The sequence below is a fragment of the Buteo buteo genome, chromosome 21 (assembly GCF_964188355.1).
Source record: "Buteo buteo chromosome 21, bButBut1.hap1.1, whole genome shotgun sequence".
NCBI classification, from domain to species: Eukaryota; Metazoa; Chordata; class Aves; order Accipitriformes; family Accipitridae; genus Buteo; species Buteo buteo.
This window is the reverse complement of record NC_134191.1, coordinates 21,373,290-21,399,245: the sequence shown is the minus strand read 5'-3', so window position 1 is coordinate 21,399,245 and position 25,956 is coordinate 21,373,290. Positions and strand designations below refer to the sequence as shown.

General features: G+C 34.5%; 2 protein-coding genes across 4 annotated transcripts in view; one reads left to right on the top strand and one right to left on the bottom strand.

Moving 5' to 3' along the window:
- Nucleotides 1–25,956, top strand: part of CENPP (centromere protein P) — a 153,832-nt gene that overhangs the window by 100,104 nt on the left and 27,772 nt on the right. The gene's annotated exons all lie outside the window — the stretch shown is intronic.
- On the bottom strand, nt 72–20,854 carry ECM2 (extracellular matrix protein 2). The gene is made up of 10 exons (XM_075052745.1): nt 20,596–20,854; nt 16,852–17,168; nt 11,649–11,837; nt 9,835–10,317; nt 9,395–9,510; nt 7,605–7,740; nt 6,123–6,280; nt 4,281–4,420; nt 2,817–3,143; nt 72–2,041 (listed from the first exon to the last, which is right to left on the bottom strand). Exons 2-10 carry the CDS (start codon nt 17,141–17,143, stop codon nt 1,837–1,839), a joined length of 2,046 nt encoding a protein of 681 aa, XP_074908846.1. The 5' UTR covers nt 17,144–17,168; nt 20,596–20,854; the 3' UTR covers nt 72–1,836.

Below are 25,956 nucleotides of genomic sequence, written 5' to 3'. Positions count from 1 at the left end.
AATCCACATATCTTAGGATTTTTTCTTAGAAGAAACGCAGTAGGTTTCAACGCACTGCAGATGAAGTACCATTGTGTCTTGCAGGTAATAGTTTATTTGAGTAAGAGAGAACTTTGAGATAGAACAATGTGATCTTGTTTTTATCATGATTGTATAGCTTCAAAGAAAATAAAACTCAGGTGTTCATATATGCTGTCTATAATATGCTAAAAAAAGTGTTTGGAGATCCTTCACTGTTAAAGTTGTGTGAACAGTATGCTTATGCTGATTATATGACATGTCTGTTAGCAGTAGATTGGGATGTGTGGGAAATACATAGTGAAACCTCCACTTCCAGAGTGAGGGCAATAAAATTACAGTTCAGTAGTTAATATGTGTCCTGAGAAGTTTTATGATGTCCATTTGCTTACAGCTTTTATATGCCTTCAGAAAAGTCAATCCCTGTATTAAGCCATTTCATCCTTTGTTGCGATCCATTCTAAAGAAGAAATTATTAGACAGCATACCTATAGTACTGAAGAAAACAGAGTACTTTTTATTTTTTTTAATGCCTCACAGAATAGCCCAGGATAAAGTAGAAAGTAATTGCGTGAAGAATAATGACTTGCCAGTCATCTGTAACCATTTCCTACCACCAGCCTACTCTTATAAGAAAGGATTGTAGAATTCAAGAAATATGAAAGGTGTTAGAATTACTTTGAATTTTTATTGAACGTATTCTTTAAAATAAAAATATTAACTATTTCTTATCAAATTTTTGGCCACTTTCTCTAAAGAATATAATGTTAAAATCCAGAGTGGAATATTAAAAATGTTTCTTTTCTTTGAACTCAGACATTAAAAAGAAACTTCAAGAGACTGAATTCCTTTCTAGGGAAAGAGAGGTATATTTGTAAACACTTACTGTTATATACCTAAGCAGACGTTCATATCAGATGTATTACTGAAACTGCTTTATCCACACTGTCTCTGAAGTGGTGATTTATGATTTATGACTATCTAGAAGCTTTCAAATAACTACTAATAACTACTAACCCAATATTTAAAAGTTTTGTGAAAGTCTGATTTGTCCCCTAAATGGGCAACATGATCCTGATCCTCTACAGTATAAAAATCTAGCAAACTAACTATTCATTGTACAAATGAATGGGATCTACCACTCTCCGAGTTTAAAAAAAAAAAAAAAAAATTCAAATACACTTTGTTTCAAAAAAAAAAAAAACCCATCCACATAGAAATTAATTGCTCGTTCCTCGAACTCATCAGAATCTGTGTTTGAATACAGGAACTTTTCAGGGTCATCTAAAACAAACAATTTAACATTTTTGTTCTTGACAATTCAGTTAGAAGAGAATTTATCACTGCAAAATGTTTGGTAGAAAATCCAGTACCACATATGTCTTAAGAAATTTGATTCTTGCACTGCTAGAATGTTCATAGCTGAAGGACTTTTGTTTGTATCATTTCTAAAGCTGATGGTACCATTTAAAATGTTTTAAATTCAGTTAATCAAATAAGCCAGGACCAAGTCGAGGGCTTAGTTATATTCTTTTCTAAAATTGATCTTATGGAGGTGTATCTGTGTTTAAGTAGAATTTCTGTTAATAGAAATAAAAATTTATGACATAATCTTGAGCTTCTATTTTTACAATTAATGTTTTTATAGTGAAATGATATTAAGAAATACACTACTACCTTACTTCAGTATATAATATACTGTATCTTATTTAGAGTAGTAAGAAGGGTTTAAATCAGAAATAAGCAGACCTGTTAGTAGCAGAAAATAAATAAAGCTGTGTTTCTAGAGATAGGGGTTGCAATGCAAAAGTTGGGTGTTTATTTGATGATCTGTGGTTTAAGAACAACACTGCAATAGGATCTTATGCATGAAAATGCATGTGGTGATAGCTGTCTTGTATTGATATAGTTGTTTTCAAGATGAACATGCTCCAAGCGTGACTCTTCATTCTCCTCTTCACTGTTCTCATGAACATCATCATCAATGATACGAGTCCTGCAGATGCGTTCTGGAGGGACCGTCCTGTGACATTGTGGAAGGAATTATATTTTAATTATTCAAGATAACTCATAACTTCATAATTTATTTTAGAGATGCTGTTTATGTAGGGATTTGAAAATGTTAATTTAATCAGTACATTAAATTTTCACAATAATATATTTATTGAGGACTTTTGCAAGTCATTCTTTTTAAAATTCTCGCCTTGCATTGTTTTCTCATTTATATCATATACATAGTTTTCCTGAGGAAAGTATTGCCACGTGTTGCTGAATGAAAACATTCTGTATAACACATGTAGTAAGATCCTCTGTCAATCATTACTTTGCTTTCTAAACCATACAGAGTAACCAGAGAGCATGCCTAACTTCACAAATGGTGCTGGCTGAAACCTGCTGAAAGGTGGCTTTCAGTGGCCACCAGCAGCTGATGACACCGTCCAGTTATTTTGTAACCAGTTTGCAGGCTGGTCCAAGAGCAGAAAAAGCTGGTACTTTGCTATGCCTATCAAATCACAGCTGCCCCAGCAGACATGTGGTCCAAGCAGTATTACAGATTAATTTCCTGGAGGGAACTGGTGCTCAGCATCTTTGTGAGCATTTTCAAGAACTATGAGGAAGGGTGAAATCTCACTTTTCTGTTATCATATGCAGAAATACTGCAGTAGAAAACTCAGGATTTAACTCCTCCTTCAGAATTTTTTAAAAAATATTTACTTAAAAGTAAAAAGTTCTGCTTTATGCATGTCTTGTGACATTTATTTTAATGCCATTAATGTAACAAAGAACTTGGAAATTACCTTATTTTATTATTGTTCAGTCTTAAAAAACGTAATTTTCTCATTTCATCAATTCCAAATGGTACAGACTTTAATTCATTATGATCCAAAAACAGCTCTCTCAGAGAGTGATATGCTCCAAAAAACGATACTGGATCTATTCCATCATCAGTAAGTTTGTTAAAGGACAGGTAGAGATACTCCAGCCCTGGCTTCATGTGACCAAAGACATATCCTGGAATTCTTTCAATCTGATTTCCTATAAGTATCAGATGTAGTAAAGATTTTGGCAGGTAGGAGGGAACATGATATAACTTATTATACGAGAGATCAATTGACTCCAAGTTCCTGCATTAAAGGAGAAAAAAAAGGGGGGAATGAAAACATAGCTTACTGCATTGTTAATGCTACATTCTGTACAAAATAGTGCTTAACATGATTACAAGGAAACTAAATTTCAAAGGGAAATTTATTTCTGTTAATGGAACAGAATGCATTTTATGGAACATGGTCATGAGTAATTACTCTGGGAATAGAAAGAATTGAAGTCATTAATTATCAATCAAGCACAATGATTCTGTTGATGGTAAGAAATCTACAGTAATGAGTACAGAGAGAATGTTGAATAGGGGAAATCCAAGGGACTAATTTGTGATTGATAAGCATTGCTGAATTGCAATGAGTTACACTGGAAAACACGTAATAAGCCTGGGACTTTAGTGGTTATCCCATTGACATGGATTTTTAAATTTTGTTCTAAAGCCCATGAATTGTTTTGTGAATGGGTCCTTTAGAATCATTCCAATGTGCTTCACTCCCAGAGATGAGAGAAGCTGTTAGTACAGTGTGGTCGTTTTCAGATTAAGCAGTTTATAAATCAGGAAATCAACTTGATAGGGCTGCTGCTGCTATGTTATGGCAAGGTACCTTATGTAGCTTAGCAAATAATTTACCAGAAGAATCAAAAGTAGTATCGTCTTTTGCTTCTTTCATTCTCATTGCTTCCTCTGCTTATATTCTACTTTCACACAATGCGGCTGCACAGTCTTCCCTTCATCTTATTTACTTTTATAATTTTTAATCCAATTGGAAATAAGGCTATGACAATATGAAATTATTTTTAAATTACCTTTCAGATAATTATATATTAATACCACATTATTGTATAATTTTATAGACTATTATTGATAATTAATGTTCATTTTTTTAATTGCATGGTCAGAAAAAATATTTAGACTTCTATGTTAAAATGGTACAGATTTGAGGCATAAGATCTTTTTATTTGAAAGCCAATTCTGAATACTTCCTAGATTATACAATTTAAGCAAGGGAGATTAAGACAATTTAGCTAAGGAAAACAAGCAAATCTAAAGATAACTACAATGTCACTTTAAACGTAATGAAGTGCAAATATTTATTCCATTATCTGGCTCACTAATAACGAAGAAAAATAAAATAATTATATTTTAAATTATTCCTACTTACTCTTGGTTTATCCAAGCCAAAGGTGCTATTCTGTGCTCTTCTAATTTGTTATGCTTTAGCACAATGACATTTATGTTTCTTGTATGGTTAAAGCAAATTTCTGACACTTCTTCAATTTGATTATTTTCAAGGTATAACTCCTGTAAGTGCATTTGGAAAGAAAATTTGTGAAAGTAAAATATGCTATTCTTTCCCATTGCAATTCAAAATGTAGCTATTACCTATTCTCCGTATTACCTGATATATCTGTTAATTTCTGAATCTGAATCAGAGTAATTTTGTATCTCTTGTGTGACTTTCAGAAACACAATTTTTCAAAGCAATTGTTTTGTTTTCTAATATGTGAGAATACAGATTGCTTTGAAAGATTAAATAGAAAAAATTGTATCTTTTGTCTTGTCTGAAAGTTGTACAGTGTGAAAGTATATAATGTGAGAGTGATGAGATTGACAAGAATTTGTTAATTTTTTTTGTCTTGGAAAGCTATTAGAAAAATATTAAGAGTCTTGCTTTCTTAATATTTTTGCTGGGCACTTGTGAGCTTTGAAACTTTTAAATTTGTAGGAATATAAAATGTTAATGTTTTACAAAACTTCATGTTGTGAGTCTGCAACGTATTATAACTGCATGTTTTACATAGATTAAGTTCCTGATAATGGCTTGTAATATAGGATAAATATGATGTGAAATAAAAATGGAGCAATGACTGAAATATATGTAGGACCCAAAATAGAATTTAGGGCCTGCAGAGGAAGGCTTTGGGAAAATAGAAAAGCAACTTTGTAGCCGGAAAATCATTGTTTGTGAATTTATTATGTGTCGGTTTAAAATTGAGTGTTCCCAAAGCATATAAAATGTAGGAAAAACTTGCCAGGTGTTCCCTGTTTCATCAAGGAGGGATGAAGTGAAAAAAAAGAAAAGAAAAAATGTAACATATGAGTGAATGGGTAGTGGAGAACATTAAGCTGAAGTAAAGTTGCAGGCAGTAGCTGCAGAAGAAGCTAATGTTATAGAAGAGATATTGTTGGGTTTGCTCGATTTGTTTTTCTTTTTTTTTTTTTCTCCTTGCATTTCAGATCGTGGAAGACCCTAAGGATAAAAGGAAATAAATACAAGGACGCTGAAATGAGAAAGGGCAAAAGGAAAGATAGAATGAAGAGAGATGGTGAAATTAATAGGTAGCAAGAATTACCTTTGAAGTAAAGACTGAGGTGAGCAGAGAATGAAACTAGACAGAGATTCAAATGGAGGAAGAAATTACCTTCCAGATAGCATCCCTCATTTGGAACACCAGGGAAATTGAGACTTAGACCAGCCAAAAAATGAAGAGGGTGGTTAGATATAAGCATCTCACTTTCAGACTAGACAATCTTGGTTCCTTTAGTCTTTCTTTATAAAACAGGTTTTCTAGATCTTTTACTATTTTTGTTGCCATCTTGTGAACTTTACTCTGTGTGGTAACTCAAAGTGCACAGGTATTTGCACTAAGACATTATCTGTATTAGGAATGTTATGTGAATGATGTGTAACTGAACAGACAGAAGTTGCAGGCTATACTATTTTGTGAGGCAGTACTAGATAAATTCAGACTTAAAAGATACCTTTTGGGATGGAGTTGGTATATAAGTAAACTTCTAGAAATAATGATTAAGGAATAAAAAATAGTAATATATCTGGAAACAAATTTATAAAATTTAAGTATATCTGTACCTTATGATAGTAATGCAGTAAGTAAAAAAAAAAAAAAAAAGTCTGTTAATATGTTTGGAAAAGTGAAGCTTTCTTGTTTGGGGTTGTGTTTTTGGGGGGTTTTTTTGCCTTTTGAGTTTGTTTTGTTTTTACCTCAAGAGTGGCAGGAAGACCTTGTGGGATAATTCTAAATTTATTTCTTCCCAGTCGCAAATAAAAGAGACTTTTCAAAGGATAAAAGGCCAAAGGACTGACATTTGCTTCACTGAGTTTATTTCCTTCTAATTCCAGGGTGACCAAGTTCTTTAAATCTGGGGAGAAAAAGTTGGAATTTCTGTTAGTTAATGCCATCTCATATCTTGTTAAAATGCATGTTTAAAATTTAACCATCTTAAGCATTACTCAGATCGGTTCACAGCAATGAAGATATAGTGAAAGGATTTTCATTTATTATCTCATAATCATACAATTATATTGTTTATTAGTTTGTAGAATTTTAGAGATTGACTAGAGCTTTATTTATAGCTTTCTCTCCCACTTCTTCCCAGAAGGGAAAAGGCAGCAGCTGTAAGGCTTGTGGATAGTGCTACCATTTAGGCCTTATTACTTCATGGTTATGTGCAGATGATTTTTGGAATACTATGTGGGTGCTGACCTTTGTGCAGTTGCTGAATGATATCCATGGGTCTTCAGTCACTTACGTGATAATGGGTATGTTACTCTTTCTTTGGGCTCATATCTTCCCGCTCCCTGCTTTACTCATTTCATTTTACTCCTTTCAACCACCTACTGTCCTGTGTTGAGAACCCTTAATGGATTATACTGTTCTTCCTCAGCCATCCAAATGCAGGTCACAGAAGAAGCCAGTGTTGATCAATGTATGTAAGCAGGAAATACTGTTTCACAATAATAAGCTCCTCATTCACAAATAATCTAAGTAACTTTTTTTTACAGAAGCTTTTTATAGCTCCTTCTAACAGTGCAGTTTGATTTTAAACTAAAAGGCTCTTGCAGCCCTTGGCCTAAGTTTTCTTTGTCTTAGCTCAAGCATATATATTGCACCATAGTGAGCTGTATCACTAAACTGATCCAGTTTAAATGGGGAGCCTTTTGGCAGGAGAGGAAAGGGAGCAAAAAAGTCAGTCATGTTATAACATTGATGGTACCTCCCCTAATTTATTTTTTTTTTCTTTTTTTGTATCAGCCCACATTTTGCTTGGCTTAAAACAATCATGGTTAACTCCAATTCTATTCTGTCTTATTTTTCATGCACATCAAATTCTATTTGCTTTCATGCAACTTAAAAAATAATGAATATAGTTTCATCACACATAAAGCGATCAGGTTATGGGTCAGGAGAGTAGCTATCTTCAACATACTTCAAATCCATCTCTACTTAGTAACCTTAAATATAAGCTTCTTTGGGAGAGTAGTTGCATAAGTTGGGGAAGATGGGAAAATGTAATTTTAAAAAACTTTGTCATGCAAATCTTTCAGCTTTTGTTGCCTTTTGAAAACATGGCACTTAAGCTAGCAATTATTTTTCTGGTTATATCCAGATGCATTTGGTTGAACATTCTTCTTTTCAAATTTATTTTAATCTTTTCATATGATCAATATTAGTTTTCTAAATACCTTGTAAGCCATCTTCATCAATGGCATGAAGGTGGTTGTCATTTATTTTTATTTCTTCCAAAGATGATGGCAATTCAGAGGGAATATGTACCAGCATATTTCCATCCAAATACAAACGTTTTAGCTTTTTCAGGATCTTAATCACAGGGGTGAAGAAGAGAACTTAGATTATCAAGGTGTAAAATATATGGTTAAACATATAGTGTAATCATAGTTAATGTTTTCTTAAACACATGTTTTTTTGAAGATTTTCAGTAGCAGTGCACTAGTATCCAGTGTTTTGAATAAAAAAAAAAATTTTCTCGTATCAGTCTAATTGGTTTCTTTATGCTAAATATTAACAAAGGTGCCAGTTAATGTAATGTGCAACTGGAAGAGCTTGACTGAGCACATCAACTCTTCACACAGCCATCCTGCAGCTATCCAGTCATAACTATTTGTATTACTGCTACTGTCTTTGAGTCATGTAGGTATTACCTTACTACATTATTGCAGTATCTAGGAGTTCAAAGTACATACATTTACAGATTATGTGTTTATACTCTTCATTTGTGAGGAAATTGATGGTTTTCTGTAGGTCAGCAAATTTACTTTACTCAAGCATAATGACAGCAACTTTTTCAGTGACCTAGGATTTTTGTGACTTCAGCCAGCTTAAAAAAATGGTATGAAAAATTACCACAGCTTAATTTTGATAAATGCATATCAATAATCATGCAGTAGTGAGCATTTCTTAAAAAGGTGGAGTTGTTTTAGCAGTGGATCCACTGAAGCCTGCTTTCTTCCAGTTTTGTCTTAACTGCCTGGTGTGATACAAGCCTCACTAAAATTTTTTTCACAATTGGGACACCTTCCTGGTCTGTCTTTTCCATCCACTTTGATTTCATAGGAGTTTTAGGAACTGAAGTCCTTTGAAGTCAGCCACAGCTGTGCATGTTATCTGCAGGGAGGTGATATACAGAAAGTCCTGCAAGAAGACTGATTGCATATGGCAGGAAACAAAATTAAAAACGTACTGTGATAATTCAATTTGTTGTTCATATGCTTTTTGTGTTCATCTTGCCTCGAAAAGCAAGGTCCTGATGCCTTACTTCTACACTTGAACTACTACCTGTATGTTCTTGCTTGCATCAGAAATTATTATGGGACTATTCTGCCTTCAATTGAGGTATATGTAGATGCACTTGAATAGCCTGTTACCATGTAAATTCCCCTTGCAGGAAAAAGACTGAATGTAGAAAGACTCTTGGACTGTTTTATGAGAAAGCTGTTCTTTTAGTAAGCAGCTATGCTTGAAAGTTTCTCATTAAAGATAGTCAACAATAAGAATACAGCTGATTACATGAACTGCTATTGAGTGGATTTTTACAGCAAGACCTGGCATAGGCAGATCTTTTTGGGAATTCAAGAGCATAAGCTTTACAGAGCTAATGTAGTAAGTAAGATGATACGTAATTTACAAATATTGAGCCTGAGTATCCCAGGTGTTGTTAATGGAATATGAGCCCTTCAATTCTGAAATCTCTCAACTGCAACTGGTAAAATATGAGAAAATTGTCTCTCTTATTTTTTAACATTTAATTCTTGGTGAATGTCATTCAAAAATCTCTAGATATTCTTGATTATGACAAGAGATTTCTTGAAATAGCCAGGTTTAGCTGTATTGTAATAATAGAATGGTTACTCATACTAGGTGCAAACTGTTTTAGATCCATAGACTGAACAGCAGGAAAACGTTTCCTTTAAGCAAGAATTAATCATAGGATAGTAGAAAAGTTAGGCTTTCTTACTTTGAATGCTTGTGGACCTATGCCAGGAGAGGTAATGTTATTTTTACTTAGATCAATCCACTCCAAATTAGGCATCCCATTGAATGCTTCATCTGAGATAGTAGTGATACTATTTCCTAGGACAGAATTCAAGAAAATAGTTTGAGTTATGAATTACAGTATGCATCTGAGTTGTGTAGTATTGTACATGAAAAAGATATTACAAAAATAGTTCTATTATGTACAAAAATTGTGTGTAGACATATTCATATTAGTATTTAAGCGCTAGTAAGCAAATCTAACATTTTTAATTCATTGGTTTAGAGGCTTAGATGTAAAATTCATTCTAATACATTTTTATGACAAGGAACAACAAAGTATCAACACTACTGTTGACTGCATTTGAGAATGGATAATGTTACTTCATAGGAAAAATCATGCAAAGTAGACCCATTATTTACCTGTAAGGTCTAGACTTGTTATATCTGGATCTGAGATTGGTGGTATTTGTGTAAGTTTGGCATTAATACAGCTTATTGTGGTGTCTGAGGTGGAACATCCAGTTGGCAAAGGATGAGCTTCTATGGGTGGAACAGGAATTGGGAAATGAGATGGCATTCTGAAAGTACCATCATCTTCATCACTTTCATATTGTATTTCTTCTTCTGCAGCTTCCTTTCTTGTGATAGGCTTCTTTTCTCTGTGATAGGCTTTATACTTCCGTCGATTTTTTTTGCCTTTCCTTTTTCTTTTCTTTTCATCCTTTTTATGACCCTCTTTCTCTTTAAACTCTACCACTTCTGTTCTAAGCAGTTCCTCTTTTTCAGTTTGAGTACGTGCTGATGACAATATATTGGTGTTGTCAAGGTCATTGGGTTCTGGAGAATCACCAGACAACTCAGTCACATCATCCAGTGAGACAATACTTGAATCCAAAGAGGAGGCTAGCCAGAGGCAATGAGAACAACAACAAAAAAGTTGTCTGATAAGAGGATATGAAACTAAAGTTTTAGTAAAGACTGTTCCCCTCATATAGTAAAAATATGGTAACTATAGAAGAATAGTATCCCCCTTAGAATATTATTTGAAAGAATTAAAATATGGTCTTATATTGCTGCTTGACAGAAGAGACATACTTTGACTGAGAAATGATTGACCCAACGGTACAGAACAGTATGATTCAATGCAACTCCAGAAAAAAAAGGGAAAAATTAATATAACCTTCCTTATCTTCCTTTTTGAACTAATACATTAGTTTTTTTGTGTTGATGGAGGGGTCTAAAGAGAAAAAGAATGTGTCTGGGAGTGAGAGGAAGATAATTGAATAAAATTCACAAAGGTTAAGTCTTGTTCTCCTGTGCGGGCGCCTGTCAGATGTAGAGATGGCTGCAGGTGCTCACCAGGGAAATGTGTTAACTCAATTACCAGAATGCAGTTTTTACTCGCATAACAGGGCAGTTCAAATAAAAGGAGTTTAATTGTTTCAATCAACATGACTTGTACAGTTAATTTCTGTGATGTCTTCGCTCAGTACATTTCTGTGTGTCACATATGTGCGCACACACAAGGCTAAACAATATTTTACGGTAAGAGGAGGTTAAGTTCAGTACTTTGCAGACTTAGGGTATTGGGAGTGGTGGAAGGAGAACACATTTCATTTTTATCTTCTCCATTCCTTTTCTTTTTAAAGATACTGATTTTGTTTAAATTTTATGAAGAAACAAGATTGTAGTTCTGGTGTTCCTCTTGTAAGTTGACTATCTTCTCTCGATTTATATCAAATAGCTGCATGTTTTTTACACTCCTAAGAAAGATATACCAGTCTGTAAACTGTATCATGTTTATTATGTATGTCTAATATATTAATAATGGCTAGTAGTTATCGATTGATCCTTTGGAAATGGAAGTCAGATATAAAATGTAACCAGATGTTCCTTCTTCATACATTTACCAAAATTTTGTAAAGGCGTGAGGGAAGAAACAGAAAGGGGAAAATAAAAAGAGAAATATAATTATCTTTACTATTGCTTACTTAACATCTTCTTTTCTTTAAGTATTATATTAAACTCCTCTAACAGCCAGTGTACTCTAAGAAACTCAAGTCAACTTGAGTAGAAATTTTGAAGACCTGCTCTTATCATGTAGTTCAGAATTTGTTTTCTCTGTAAAAGGACAATGTGTACCTTGTAATCCTTGATATCATTAAACATAGTGTTTATGTTAGGTTTTGCATGAGTTAGTTTTAAAATAGTAAAAATAATATGGTGTACTGTACCAGTATCAGAACAAACTGGGCAGCATTCTCCTGCAGGTATAATAGTTTTGGGACATTTCAGGGGGTGGCACATGGTTGTATCACATATCACTTCTCCTTTTGAACAGAGACAGGTAATGCAGGGCTTGGGAGACCAGACGGCTTTATCGTACATTATCATCCCATTAGCTGTGCAGTGCCCCTTCTTTCCTAAGAAAAGAAAATAGAAAATTGGAGTTAAATAGCTTAAACTGAAATAAAACCAATAGTGTTTATTTAAAACTTTGGCAAGATGCATTACTATTTTGTTCTCATTTTGAAAATATGTAAAATATACCCTATTCTAAGTATCTTATCATTATTCCTTATTTTTCACAGCTGTATTTTCTTCAGCTTATTAGTGGTTTCCAATCTCTATTTGGTTCTTGGCCTCTCACCTGTGAAGGCAATCAGGGGGGAGGTACACAATTAATGTGTATGTAGCTGTTACCTGCTTACAGCTTCACAGTGAAAACTGAGTGCAGGTTCTCTGTCCCTCTAATTGTGTGCTCCCTCTGTTTCAGGCAGTTGTCATAATAGTTCATTTCCTAGCCAACTGATGAAGACCCTTACCATCTTTGTCTTCTGGAAAAACTCTTGAATTATTCAAGTTCAGAGATATTCCTAAAATAGGAAAATTAAATCTAGATGGTGAGGTTTTGAGGGTCTTTTGCATGGCAGCTCCTTTTTCCTCTCCACCCTTAGAAATGGAAAGCAGAAATCACAGATCTCAATGAAAGCCGTACGTAGATACAGTTGAGAAAGAAGCAAAAGTTTTCTTCATCACAATGGAGTTAAAATAAATCATGCAGAGCTTGAAAATATTTCTTCTAGACCCTCTTATATTTCTCTCTTGTGTGCTAGACATCTTTTCTAATATCTTGCATGTTAAATGAGAAAGTCTTGTTAAGCTGTGTGGAACTGGTAGGGTAACAATATTGACTTTATAGTGACTGTTCATAGGCTTAATGGAAGTAAAGTCCATTCTGTAATGACTGGTAAGATGGCAAACATCTCCTCCTCCCTGTAACTTGCTTTATCTGAAAAAAACTCTTTGCTAGGAAAGTAGCAAACTTGAACAACTTGTGCTATTAAATACTTCGTCTCCAAAGTTTCTGGACATGTATCTACAAAAAATTGAGATTTCCCCAGCGTACTAGTTGAAATTTTCAGAAAGAAATGTAGAAGATATTTATTTTGTAAGCTATACTCAGATATTCAGTAGGCAAGTTGTTTGGAGAGCATAAAGACTTGGGAGAGAAACTATTCCAAGTCTCTCTTTCCTTCCAGTGATGGAGTCTACCTCAGCAAAGGTTTCGCTGGCCAGTTCTCATCCAGACACCGGATAAACGTTGCACTTTAACATGACACTTTTTTTTTTTGGTCTTTTGAGAGAAGGAAAGCCAAGTTTGAGATTCTTCATCCCATGTAAATCTTTTCCTATTTTTGAGCGTACCTCTCAATCTGGTGAGAATCTCAACTCCCTACACACCTGCCTTTTCCTCTTTCTAATTATTGCAAGAATGTATTGCTGAAGTATTCGTTTCAAGCTGAAAACCCATTTCTAAGTTACTTTGTACTTTCCTGTGTATAAATAAAAAAAAGATTTTCCTCTTTTCCTATTTGGTTTGACTTCCTCTTTCAGATGAAGATTGTCTAATACAGTGGAAAAACCTTATCTCAACTGAATTTACATGCAAGAGACTTTTGTTTGTGATAGACAAATTGTCTTTGGAGGGATTGTTTGCAGGGTTTGTTTTCCCACACTCCGCCCGGGTCCATGCTTGGTTGTTCAGTTTTAAAGGGAAGAGTATTCAGGATAGTCTCTAAATATCCTAATGAGACTGTTGTAAATATTTGGTTTGAAATGTCTCAGGAATTAATATTTGACTCAAAGTCAGGCATTCTGCAAAATCCTTTAAGGCAGTCCTACTCTCAGCTTCATAACAAAGGTATTCCTTTGCCCTTCTATTTAAAGACCATTGGATATGAACCTATTTTCTAGAATAAAAATTAGTTATCAGAATCATCCTGTTTGGATGCTCCTCTATATTCCTTACATTTTAAAAAATGCTCTTTTGATTTAGGTTACTCTCGTGATGGAAAGGGGGAGAAATTATTTTGTTGAACAGTTGCATCTTGTTTTTTCAGAGGTCCAGGATATGTATGCATCATTTCAGCTGCATAAAGTTGTGCTCTAATCAACTCAAACCACGTTAACTGAAGAAGGAGATGAGTTAGCCCAGGCCAAATGTTAGCTGGCTGTAAGTCCCTTGTCATTCTACCCAGGTATCTGTAATGCAGCTGTTTGCTGGATGCTGACTTCTGGTTTTTATATGCTTGCCAGGAAGCCACAATATTTCTTTTAAATAATCTCCAAAGGAAACACAAAAAGGACACTACACTTTCTCATGTTAAACAATAAAATGTCAGCTGTTCCAGAGGAACGTATCTGGCTTGAGATGGAAATTCTTTGGTGCTTCCTTAAATTCTTTATTTTGTTTTAGCTGCTAGACTGGATCTGAAGTTGGTTCAAATCTTGTCTGAATAAGCATAAAGATATGGGTTATCAGGCCTTGCCCTCTGCAGACTTCTTTAACAAATTATCTTGTTTTCTGTGTATGTGAGAGTTACTTAAAAAGACAGGACAAATGTGTGTGTGTAAAGGCAAAGAGGTACCCTTTCATTGCGTTGCAGAACTGCTATTTGGCACTTTGTTGGAATTCACATAACCCTTATGAGACAGAGTAAAGACTGCGTTGAGATGGTCCTTAAACTTCCTATCCACTGAATAACTTTAGTATGGGTATGAGCAGGGAGAAGTGAGGTTTAAGAGATATTAGAAATAGTGCAACAGTGTACATCCTATTCTGCACTGCTTAATGGGCAGACTGTGGTCTGTAAAGGACAAACAACTGCAAATTACCTTATGTTGTGGTTTGATTTAATTTAAATGGTTCACATGATTTTTATATGGAGGAAGGAGATACATCTGGTTACTGTTAAACTGCTATTTAACTGTTAATTTTCATCCTGCATATGTTATCTGTAAATTTTTTTTAGGCTACCGAGAGCAAAGTAGCTAGGAGAATGAAAATTAAGTTTTGGATTGCATTTTCTTCTGTTCCGAAGCATGATTAATAATAGTGTTCTATTATTTAATAGGCTCTGTTTTTTCCAAATCTGACATTAACTTGAAAAAATTTTGAACTTTAAAAGCTAGACTAAAAAATACCTTGTGGTTGAAGTCTTTGGCAGATGAGCACAGGACTTTTAACCTTTGGAAATATGGTGTAAATTCAGCATGAAGTTCCAAATAAAATGAGTTCAGTGGTTTTAGCTCAGCTTTTGGATGCAAGTCCAGATAGAAAGAAACAAATGGGGTGGGAGGGGGGAAGAACCATGCGTTATTTCGGCATGACTGATGGTCTCTGACAGAGAGACTGGAATATCTTACATGAAGTGTATGCTGTTTATGTGGTATTTTCCTCTGTTTAATTTTAAAAATATTTTTAAATTAAAGGTTTGACATCAGTAGTATGTATTATAAGAGTAACATTGTAGTACACACTAGAAATGCTACAATCAAGAGTTTTGCTAGTTTTCCCATTAAAACCCCTTACTTAAAAATATTTCATTTGAAATGGTTCAACCATTCTGAAAGTAAGGACTCAAAACAAACAGTAACTGTTAAGAAAATGTGACTAAAATATGTTTTGCCATTTAAGTTGAGATCTGTTAACCTAGTGTTCGTGTCTCTTGTGTGACACACTGAAAGGCTTAACTTTTTGCTTATAAAAATAGATTATTATCATTTTATGTAGAACAGTGGTAATCAGGGCATTCTTATTTTTTTCATAAAATTGCATATGATAATTTTACTCATTGTGTGATCTCTTGGTGCCGGAAGGGAAGTATCTCTGTCTCTATATTTATTAGCTATAGAGTTCATATGACCCTGTATTGGTTCTTCACAACATCCCAGTGTCTTTTCTTCAACCTTTGAACCTCTTTCTATGAAAAGAAATGAAGTGTTATAACTTCTCAGTAATTTTCAGTTGATTGATAACTGGGGTTTCAAACCTGAAAAATACTAATAGTAGTATTCAGAAGTTCTTATCTTCAGAATGGATGTCTGATTTTTAGACTCGTGAATCTTAATTTTCCATTTTGTGAGTTGTAATTTCCCATTTGTGATGTTGAACATAAAATCACAACCATCCTAGAGCAAGAATTCAGTCTTCCTTTACTGCACTAAGGACCGAAGAGACGCTTAACAGCTATCAGTTCTCAATCCCTGTCTAGTCTTGTATTCTTTGAGACTGTAGAAAAGCCTGTTACAGTTACCAAAGCAGGTGTCAGTAAAGATCGATGAAATTACGCTTTTTCGTTTGTTTCTTAAGACATCAAATCCTCTACCCTACATCTCCTTCAAAAAACATAAAATACATATTAGTGCAGCAATGTGAAAAACTCTAGATCACCAAAAAGGCAAGTTTTAAATAAATCGTATTATTGAACTTCTTTTAAATAATTCCGGGTTCTCGATATTGGTGGAGCATAAGAGTGATCTTGTGTTGATTGAGTGTTGTTTTTCTCTCTTAGCTTAGTTTTCCATCATAAGGGTCTTGTTTGTAATGTAAGTTTCATATTGCAACTATTACTGTGTGTCATTAATTTATTTACAAAATAAAGAATTATTCATTAAATAGTGTGTGTAGACATAATTTGAATGCTGCTTTTCAAAAATACAACAACAAACAAAGAACTTAAATCTATTTTAAATAACACTGGTGTTATTGGTGTTAGGGCCTTAGTGAAATGCTAATTGGCTTAGATATATTGAGCAACAGATTCTTCAAAATGGCCTTCAAACTTGCAACACATTTGAAGTTATGAAAATATCCCAACAAAATTCGTATTACTTAAGATGAAATGAGAATGCAGAAAAATTGCCAAAAATGTTACTGTTACCTGGCAAAGCAAGATTCTTTGTAAGGCTTAAGCATAGATAATTAAAAAGCTTCATATGCTAGCCAAAAAATAATTATAAAAGGCAATTGAGTTTTATTTCAGTATGTGTTGCAAGCAGAGCTAAAATAAAGCTTTCATGAGTTTATATTTTTCATTTGAAATCAAGAGAAAAATCGTCCCACTCTCAGTAGTAGAGGGGCTTTATTCTTACCTGGTAAGACACTGTAACTAGATTCATGTCCACCCAAACCTATGAGAGAGTCAAATACACCCATAACACTGTCATCAATGTTAATAAGAGGTATGCTGGGTACTACAGCAACTGGAGCTGGAAGCTTCATCCTTGGCTGTCTTGGGGACCTGTGCCCTGCTGAGGAGCTCCTCAATCCTCTGTAGCGCATTCTTCTCCTTTGCCTCCTGAGAAGTCCACTAGTTTCATTTTGAGAAAAATCAATGCACAGAGAGACAAGCAGGAAATAATAGACTAATGATGTAGCCTGCATGTTTTTGTGTGTCTTGGAAAGTATCCTGGAATGGGAAAAAAAGAGGAAAATTAGATACCTAGACAGCTTTTAGAATTATGTCAGTCATGGTGCACTGTTCAAAGCAGGTGGACCAATACATGATAGGTCAATATAACCAAGCTTCCTCTTGGAATGAAATTGCCCTATGGTAGCTAAAGTAAGTAATTTTAGGTTTGTGGTTTTCTGCCCTTACGGGCAATAGTCAAATTCAAATAGGTGCTGGCTTTGTATTTGGGGTTGCATTTGAAGAGGTCGTTTAGATTTGCGGTGCCACCAGGCATTTGTAGGTTAGTAATCGTTCCTGCTTCCAGCAGGGGAGTTTTTGAGAGCTGTAATGTGTTTCTTCGCTTTTTTGATTGCTAATGTTTCTTCCAGGTGGTTGTAACTCCTGAACATGGCAATGGCAAAGTAACAGAAAAATGCTCAATTCATTTCTGATATGCCACCCCAAATGCTTTTGGTTTGTCATTTCTGTGCAAGGTATTTTTCAACAGAGATGAAAAGAGATGTTGCTTTTGCTTCCATTTCTAGCCATCCTCTTCTTTAACAGAATCTTTCCGGTTCTGCAGTAGAGATCTTTTGGAATTTTGATCACAATAGCACTCTTTGTGACATCCCACATCTGCTTCTCTAGTGGAAGTTTTTATTAAGCATAGGTAGCCTAAAAAGGTTGATCTATAATGGGTTGTGTACTGCATTTACTTTCTAAGACATTCAAAATGACTATATGTCTTGAGACTTCTTATGCTTCTGACAGAAAAATTGCATTTACTGTCACCAATAGGTGGCATTCCAAAACAGAGCAGTCAAGATTCAGAGTATGCATAGAAAGCATATCCAGCAATGGCTATACCAGTGTTGAGCTAAGGCTATGCATGTCCAAAGTTATTAATGATTTGTCATAGATCTGCTGGCATAATTCTTTCATAAAGGAAATGCTCTTGTCCTGTGGTCTATTTGAACTGAGACGGTAGAGTCTGAAGACACTAGGATTCTTGCGATGTTGAGAATTAGTGAAGAACTTGAGAGTAAGAGCACTTAGTCTTTGTGTCCAAGACAAGGCTTAGAGTATGTCCATGGTTTTTCTCTAAGGAAGTGCTGAGGGGATTAAAAACTGCTTTTTCTTGATGTTCATCAGTCTGGCTTTATATGTAGTCTTTCACTTTAGAGTTAGTCTTATTATAGTTACTTGTATAAATACAGGATAGTATTGTTTCAGGAACATGAACTGTGGTTTTCCCTGAATCAGATTTTTTTTAAAAAGTTTGTGCATCTTGGTATTTTCTGATTTATATAATAGGTCAAGTTTTTGGTACAAGTTGCCTAACTTTTCTTGAACATAAGGCATGTGATTGATTGCATGTTTTTCATGCTTTCCACAGCACAATTCTCATAAATTTTATTCTCATGTTTTTAAATGGGAAGTTGGCAGTAGATAAGCTTAAAACAGTATGCTTTTACTTCTTTCTGATATTGTAGTTTGTGTTCAACTATTTTAATTTTAAAATATTATTGCAAATATAGATATTAATTTGCAGAATTTTGTTAAGCTAAGATAATGCTTTTATTTCCTTATAAAGGGAATTTGAGATGCAAGTGTCTCACACAAATCCACATAATGTCTCATGTAATAGCAGGGTTTTCAAATTAATCCAGATTTCAGTTTATTGCTTTCTACCCATTAGAAATCAGTTATTCCAAAATGCTATATAGACTTTGTACTGGCCTTTTATTTACAGAAATTACTGTTAGTTAACATATCAAATAGATGCAGAAGCTTGTACTCTGCATTGATGATGTCTGTTCTTTTTAAGAAAGTGCTTGTTTCTTAGTACCTCAGCTTGCAGGACAAATGACCTAATGTTTTTCATTTCTGACTTACTTGCATGGTAATGACTGGCTATAAAATTACACAGTAAACTTCTGTTCCGCAAGTTTGAATGAAACACAAAAAGAGACCTTAGGGAAAACTGAATATACAAAGAAAAGTCTTGAACATGTGTATTCATTCTGTTGAGTTAGTGACATCTTAATTATGGTCACATTTTTATAGTATACTCTATAATAACATCATAGCTATGTAGTTACAATGCTGCTACGTTTCTGCTTTTTTAACATTTAACCATTTCTTCCTGTGACCAGAGGCATATGATGGCATGACTGAAATACTTTTCCATTCTCTATGCATGTGTTTTTAAAAGTCAGGAATAACATAGGGTGAACTATGTTATATTTACTGTATAAATGATGTCTCAAGGTTTTGCTGTTAACTTCAATATAGAAGTGAAACTTGTTTTCATAAAATACATTATAATTACAAATTAAAAACCCAAACCAACAGAAAACAACCCCCCAATAATAGGTCTTTATAAAATAACCCTGTTCGTATATGTGAGTTTATATGCTATATTTTCACACCAAGTTAACTTTTCAGTACTGAAAGCTTAATACTGTTACTTTCAACCAAATGGTGTTCCTTGCATGCAAAATACTGAGCTACATTTCTGAGTTTCATTCCTTGGCTTATAAAATAAGTGCTGTCTCATGTTTTAAGGCCCAAATTGTGAATGTCATACAAGAAAAAGGCCTTAAATGCATTGGGCCTTTACTGCCCATAGCTTGAATCCTCAGATTATCTATCAGGAAGTTATATTTAGTATAGTGCCAGCAAACTTTTAATTTGGGGAAAATTAAACCTATTCAACTTCTATGACTTTCATACTAAATGATTACATATCAAACTAAAATTATAGGTAACTAATATAATGAAATTATTATATCTTTGTGTTGCCAGATACTCTCAACATGGCTGCATTGCTATACCTTTTTTAATTTTACACATAAATGTTTAGATCAGGCATAGTATGTGTAAGCATCTTTATTACCTTTACTTTTATCACATAATGTGTTCAGTAGTTTGTAGCTTTCAAAATGTTTATCTTCAGTAAGTTCAGTATCTGTCATTTTGCTATTATATTAATGGAAATAGTTTATTTTTAAAGTACTGACCCTTTAGAAATACCAGAGTATCAGAATTTATTAAATAATCTATCTTTATCTATTCAGTCTAAATTCAAACATATTTCTAAGATGTCACAGTTATTTCTCATGACACACAGGGGTTAAAGCAATTTGCAAAGATTTTTCACATACTCTTCTTTAAATTTATTGCATAAAAATGAGTCACATTTATCCATACCAGCAAAATTAATTGCACTTTCAGTTAGTTTAAGCGTGAAGTGTGTGGCAAACATTCATACCAAACAAAAAGCAGATCAACTGGTATTGCATATTTTATCTAGAAAAGCATTTATGTTCAGTATTGCTAAATATAGCTAGTATTATTTCATACATATTTGCAAAGTTAACATGTCGTTTAAGCCATTCAACACCATGCTTTAAGCAGTAATTTAAAATTTAAAACATTTTACCTTGTAATCTAACCTAACAGCAGATTCTGCTTGGTGTCATTTAGTCTCCAGTTGCAAATGAAACAAAATCACAGTGATATCTTTAAAACAAACAGAGAAACAGTAGGGATTGTTGAAACATGTTAGATGATTCCTTAGTTAAGTCTGAAATAGCTTCTTTCCCTGGGGACAAAGCGCTGTTCTGTTCTGTGTGCAGAGAATCAGCTAATACTGTTACTCGGAAAACTAAAAAAGCTCACTTAAGGAAAATGAAAGGCAGCACAATATGTTCGGTCCGTAGGCTGACAAGGCACAGCTGGAAATTCTCTTTCAGTACTGCAGTTGCATAAGGAACAGGAAAATGGAGTGTTTTCAAAAGACACAAAAAAATGTGTATTTTATTCAGTTCTGTTTTATGTATTTAGAAATTTAGTTTCCAGGTGGCGTGATTTTAATGTAGATTTATTATTTTATAGAGATAATACATTTTGGCAAACATAAACTTAATATAAAAAGATTTCTTAAAATCCAAACTTTTTTCTTCAATTCATATTTTCTTAATGCACTCCTGCCCTTGTACCCTATAATCTATAAGCAGCAAACCTTTTTGTTGAAGTTTTAGCATGGAAAATTTTTCTTTTGTCCATTTACAGCAATGATTTCACCATAAGTTGTAGCTTATGCATGGAAAATAAAATGACTGAAGCATTTTCCCTTCATTTTTTTGTGAGGCTAATTACATCCTGAAACATGATCCTGAAGCACAGCTATGCAGAAGCTGCAGTGAAGTTCGTAATCCAAATATGAGAACTGAGTGTGGGGGGGAGGGAGGGAATAATGGTACGTTACCACAAGTCCTTTGTATGCCAGCAGAATCTTTTCCTTCATCCCCAGATAGAGCTTCTGCAGAGTCTCAGTGTTTGATGAGATGGTGAGTCTGCTAAGCTTCAGAAATGACAAATTTACCTGGTAGATGGAGTCGTCTGAGTTCTTCTGAGATTAAAAATTTGTTGTTTGCTTGAATTCATACTCTGAGGAATGTTTAGACAGATAGTCATGGAATGGTATAACCATTGAGTTAACCATAATTGTTAGCCGGTATGTGGTGGAAAGATACTGGGAAAACACATTGTCTCTTAAAATAGTCATTCAGTTTCTACTGTGCTTTGCTTTGCAAAGTCAAAAGAAGAAATATTAAACTTTTGTAGTTTATCTGGAGCTGTTTAAAAAGAATGGAGATAGTTATACTTAACAAATGGAGCTAGCATCTGCAATGAGATGACATGGTTCAGTACCTGGGCTAAAAACATTGATCTGTAAAGGGCAAGTTGAACAACAGGACAACAGTCCTTCTAGCAGAAGCGGGGAAAAGAATAGCAAAGTAGATAATCTTCTCATGGCTATGCATGTCAGGTAAATACTTTATGTATTTAAATGATGGTGTATTTATTAGAGACAAAAATGACAGCAGTCACTTCATTAAATATTTAAATGTGGTTTCTTACACTTTTGATCTCTGTCTCAGGATCATCTTCTGATAGCGTTCAGGCACACATCTCCAGAAAGCCTGCCTAGCTGGGACACAAAATTGCCTGCTAGTAGGCCAATAACATGGATCTGGCCAGCCTTTGCTCACATAAAGCTCTGGTTTAATGCATCTGCTTTGGATGTGACATCTCAAATCACTGAATTCTAGTAAATCCTTAAACCTGGACTTTTTAGGTTATGTCATGTCTGTATTTTTTGAAAGCTCAACATCGTCCAGAGCAGCTTTCCAGAACCAAGTGGGACACCATCTTATCTCCCCTGCTAGATCATACAGTGAAAATCCTACATCCTTTAAGCAGACTGAAGGATCTCTTACAGTGTTATTGAATCAGTATATAGACTTCTCTAAAACAGACACTTTAGTGTGAGCAGTGGAGCACAAAGGCTTGCTAATTTTAAGAATCTGAGATGATCTATTCACCTGTTACATGTGTATTCCATCATCTGGGTTTAGCACAGAAAGCTTTTGCTGGTAAACAAATGCTTCCTCTGATAATGTTACTGCTTCTAATACGTGAGTAAAAGTCCTGGAGGCATTACAGTTCTGGTAGTATCCATGTTTAGCCTTCCTTGTGGCCACCTTTAAGTCACTGTTCTCCTTTAATATGCATGCCAAAATGAAGTTTCTCCTATATGTATGTGGTGCCATTTCTATTACACACACTGAAGTTAAAATATCTGAACAAAAGTGTGTTATACTAAACAAGTAATCTAGTTTGTTCTTCTCCTTTATCCCTCTAGTTACCTGGCATAAGAGTGTGGCTTTGTGATCTTAGTAGTACCTGCCATTAGTGTGAAACAGAATGCCTATGAGGCCCTTGCTTATCTTTTTCTCAACTTCTGTTAAGGAAGAAATAAAGACAATCTGAGGGATCTGCAAAGACATAGCTCCCTCTTAATGAAAATGATATTACACTTTCCTACAATGAACAATAATGTTTTAAAATTGTAGGAGCTGTTAAAGAGTATGTCCCATGGTTACCTGATATCTGGAGGGTTTGGGGTTTTTTTAATTTGTAAAAGTAGTATCTGCTGCCTTCCAATAAGATTTAAATGTATGTAAGATTAGTAATTAAATATTTCTTTAATATTGTTATTTACTTAATATTTTCCATGCAAACTTGCCTGTCATAATAACTAAAGAAAAAACCCTGTATATTCGGTGAAAACCTCAGACTAGGATGGCCTTGCAAATTATTTCAGACATATGCAGTTCAGGTAACTTCTGTTTGAGTGAAAAACATTGCAGTATCCTCAGGGATCTAATATTTACTGTGTTTATGTGAATAATTCACTCAGAGAGCAGAGCAAGTTGCCAATATCTGCTTCGCTGTAAGTACTGTTATGCCTATCTATCCCATATGCATGGCTAGCCATTTGAATGAGTTGTGCAATATGAATGTTATTGTCTATTAAGCTGCCTTAATGCAGAATGGTGTCCTCTGAGGAGAGAAGAGACAGAGTAAACAGCAGTGACTAATAATTAAAATAACTTTTTATTATTTTGTATCCTATGGCAAACTGCCACCAGAGCACTGTTGCTTAGTGTCTTGAGCAAGAGCCAAAGGATGTGTGAAATGAATGTGGAAGCCTGGAGCCGCTGGTATGGATTCTTCATAAAATCTAGGCTAATTGCTTTTCCTTATAGTTTGTTATTTGTAGAGGGACAAGGCTTCCCCTCTTTGCTGAAATTATCCAATGGAAATGATTCAAGGAAATCTTCTTCGGTGAGAAAAAGAAGACTTAGAGTTTAGATTGGCATCAGGCTTGTTTGTAGTGGTTACAACAGGTTTTTATAACATCTCTAACTGTACCTATTAGATGACAACCAATAATGGAAATAGGCTTTTAAGCAATTTGATACAGTTGAAATAAATTTGTTTTCTATTTTTTCCTCAGAAGACCTACTTTTCAAACACTGGTCTAAATCTCACTTCTGTGAACATAAAGGATCCTATGAGTTGATCCTATGAGTTAAGACAGCAACTCTCCTGGCCCCCTATACTGCTATAAAGTATTTTTTAAAATTTTAGGTACTTCTAGTAATTGTATTTGGTTCACTATTTCTACTTGAGTTTTCTGATCTGTTGCCACATTAAGTAGAAATTAAATAAAGAATTAGAATCTTTTAAAAGCTATACTAGGGAAGCATATAAGAGCAAGTGTGCTTTTAAGCTAGCCATATCATATGTATCTACCTTATGTCCATATTGTGAAGCAGCATAGTTATGGCAATATGGAGTAACAGTAGGATACTTTCTTCTGCTTTCCCAACAGAACTTGTTCACCTCAGTGGGTAGTGTAACTATAGCCTTTTGTACCAAAAAGTTGGATTCTTTAAGTATCAGTGTTCTTGGCACAGGATGAATTGAAGCACAAACGTCAGATGATTTATATATTCAACAGATTCCTGCAGAGATTTAGTTTTGGAACTACATATAACATCGATAACATATTGCTCTCCTCTGCTTCTGTATGTTTCCAGTCATTTCCTCAGACTGTAATAGCAGATAAAATGTGTCTACTTTTGATACCTACTCCTATACCATGAAGGAATACAAGAATATTTATGCACTAGAGAATCTGTGGTGTTGAAAGTGGCTTATAGATTTTCAAATTCTGTCTGAAAACCCACTTAAATGCATGGAGCATGCTGAAACAGGAGGAACAACATCTGTTTCTTAATTATCTTGAAAATGCCTGAAGTGTAATACCTTCGTCATTGTCCAAGTGAGTGAGCGGCTGCGTGGTGCTTAGTTGCTGGCTGGGGTTAAACCACGACAGTCATCAAAGAAAGCCAGCAGGCTGAAAGAATATAAGGAGGACATCTTAAAAAAAAAAAAAATAAAAAAAAAATTCTTAAGCAAAGTTAAGAAGACAGGCATCTGGGATTGGTCAGTTTAAGAGTGGAAATTTGAGAGATGATATAGAGAGTATAGAAAGAGCAGTTGAAGTCACTTTTTATGATCACACCTTATAGAGACCATGAAACCTCAGTTCTACATCATACCTCTTAAAAATGTAATCTTTTATCTGCATAATGGCCAAACAAAACACATGAATAGAACATGAATAGCCTTCACTGAGCCAATTTAATGCCAGGTGTAACCTAGCTTATCATACTAGAGAAAAGAATGCATTTATTTTAGACAGCAGCTGATAACTTACAGCATGGCTTAAATTACCTTCTTAACTTACTGTATGAGTGTACTCAGGAGGTCATGTAGGTCATCTAGTACAACCTACTGCTCAAAGCAGGGTGAAGATTGAATTCAGACCAGGTTTTTATTCAGTTGGTTTTGAAAGGCATCAAGGGTAGAGTTTACACAACTTCTCTTGGCCATCAGTTCCGATGCCTGACTGCCATCAAGAAAAAAATTTTTCTTTATCTCTCATCTTTCTGAGGATGCACCTCCATAAAGAGCTGTACTTTGTATTCTCTTTGATATTGCAAGGCTACTCTTAGAATTTCCCTAAGCCATCTTTTCTCCAGGCAGAACCAGTCTCTTATTTCTATTGTTAGCAAACCCTAAGGAATTTGGAAGTGGTTCAAAAGGGTATATAGCATGCTTGGTTATAAAATGTGATTGAAGATGACATTAAAATAGGCTCTCAAAAAAAATATCAATGCCACTTCAAATGGATGTTTGTTTTTTTTTTTTATTCTCTTATTCCATGTGTTCTGATCAAGATTAGAGAAAAGGCAGTGTATTTTCATGCCAACTTTGTTGGCTCTTTGAGTGCTCTTGGCTCTGAGATCTCTCCAAGTAGAACTTAAAGTCAGGATTATTTGCAGGGCCAACTCCTAGCTAGTGATGAATTGCCAAATTATGA

Bases quoted from the DNA above. Each gene is read 5' to 3' on its own strand.
- ECM2 (XM_075052745.1), bottom strand. From the start codon at position 17,143: ATGCAGGCTACATCATTAGTCTATTATTTCCTGCTTGTCTCTCTGTGC. The intron at 11,838-16,851 runs GTAAGAATAAAG...TTCTTTTCTTAG, and splicing joins TAGTTACAGTGTCTTACCAG to GAAAGAAGGGGCACTGCACA. The intron at 9,511-9,834 runs GTAAATAATGGG...ATTCTGTCCTAG, and splicing joins AACAAGTCTAGACCTTACAG to GAAATAGTATCACTACTATC.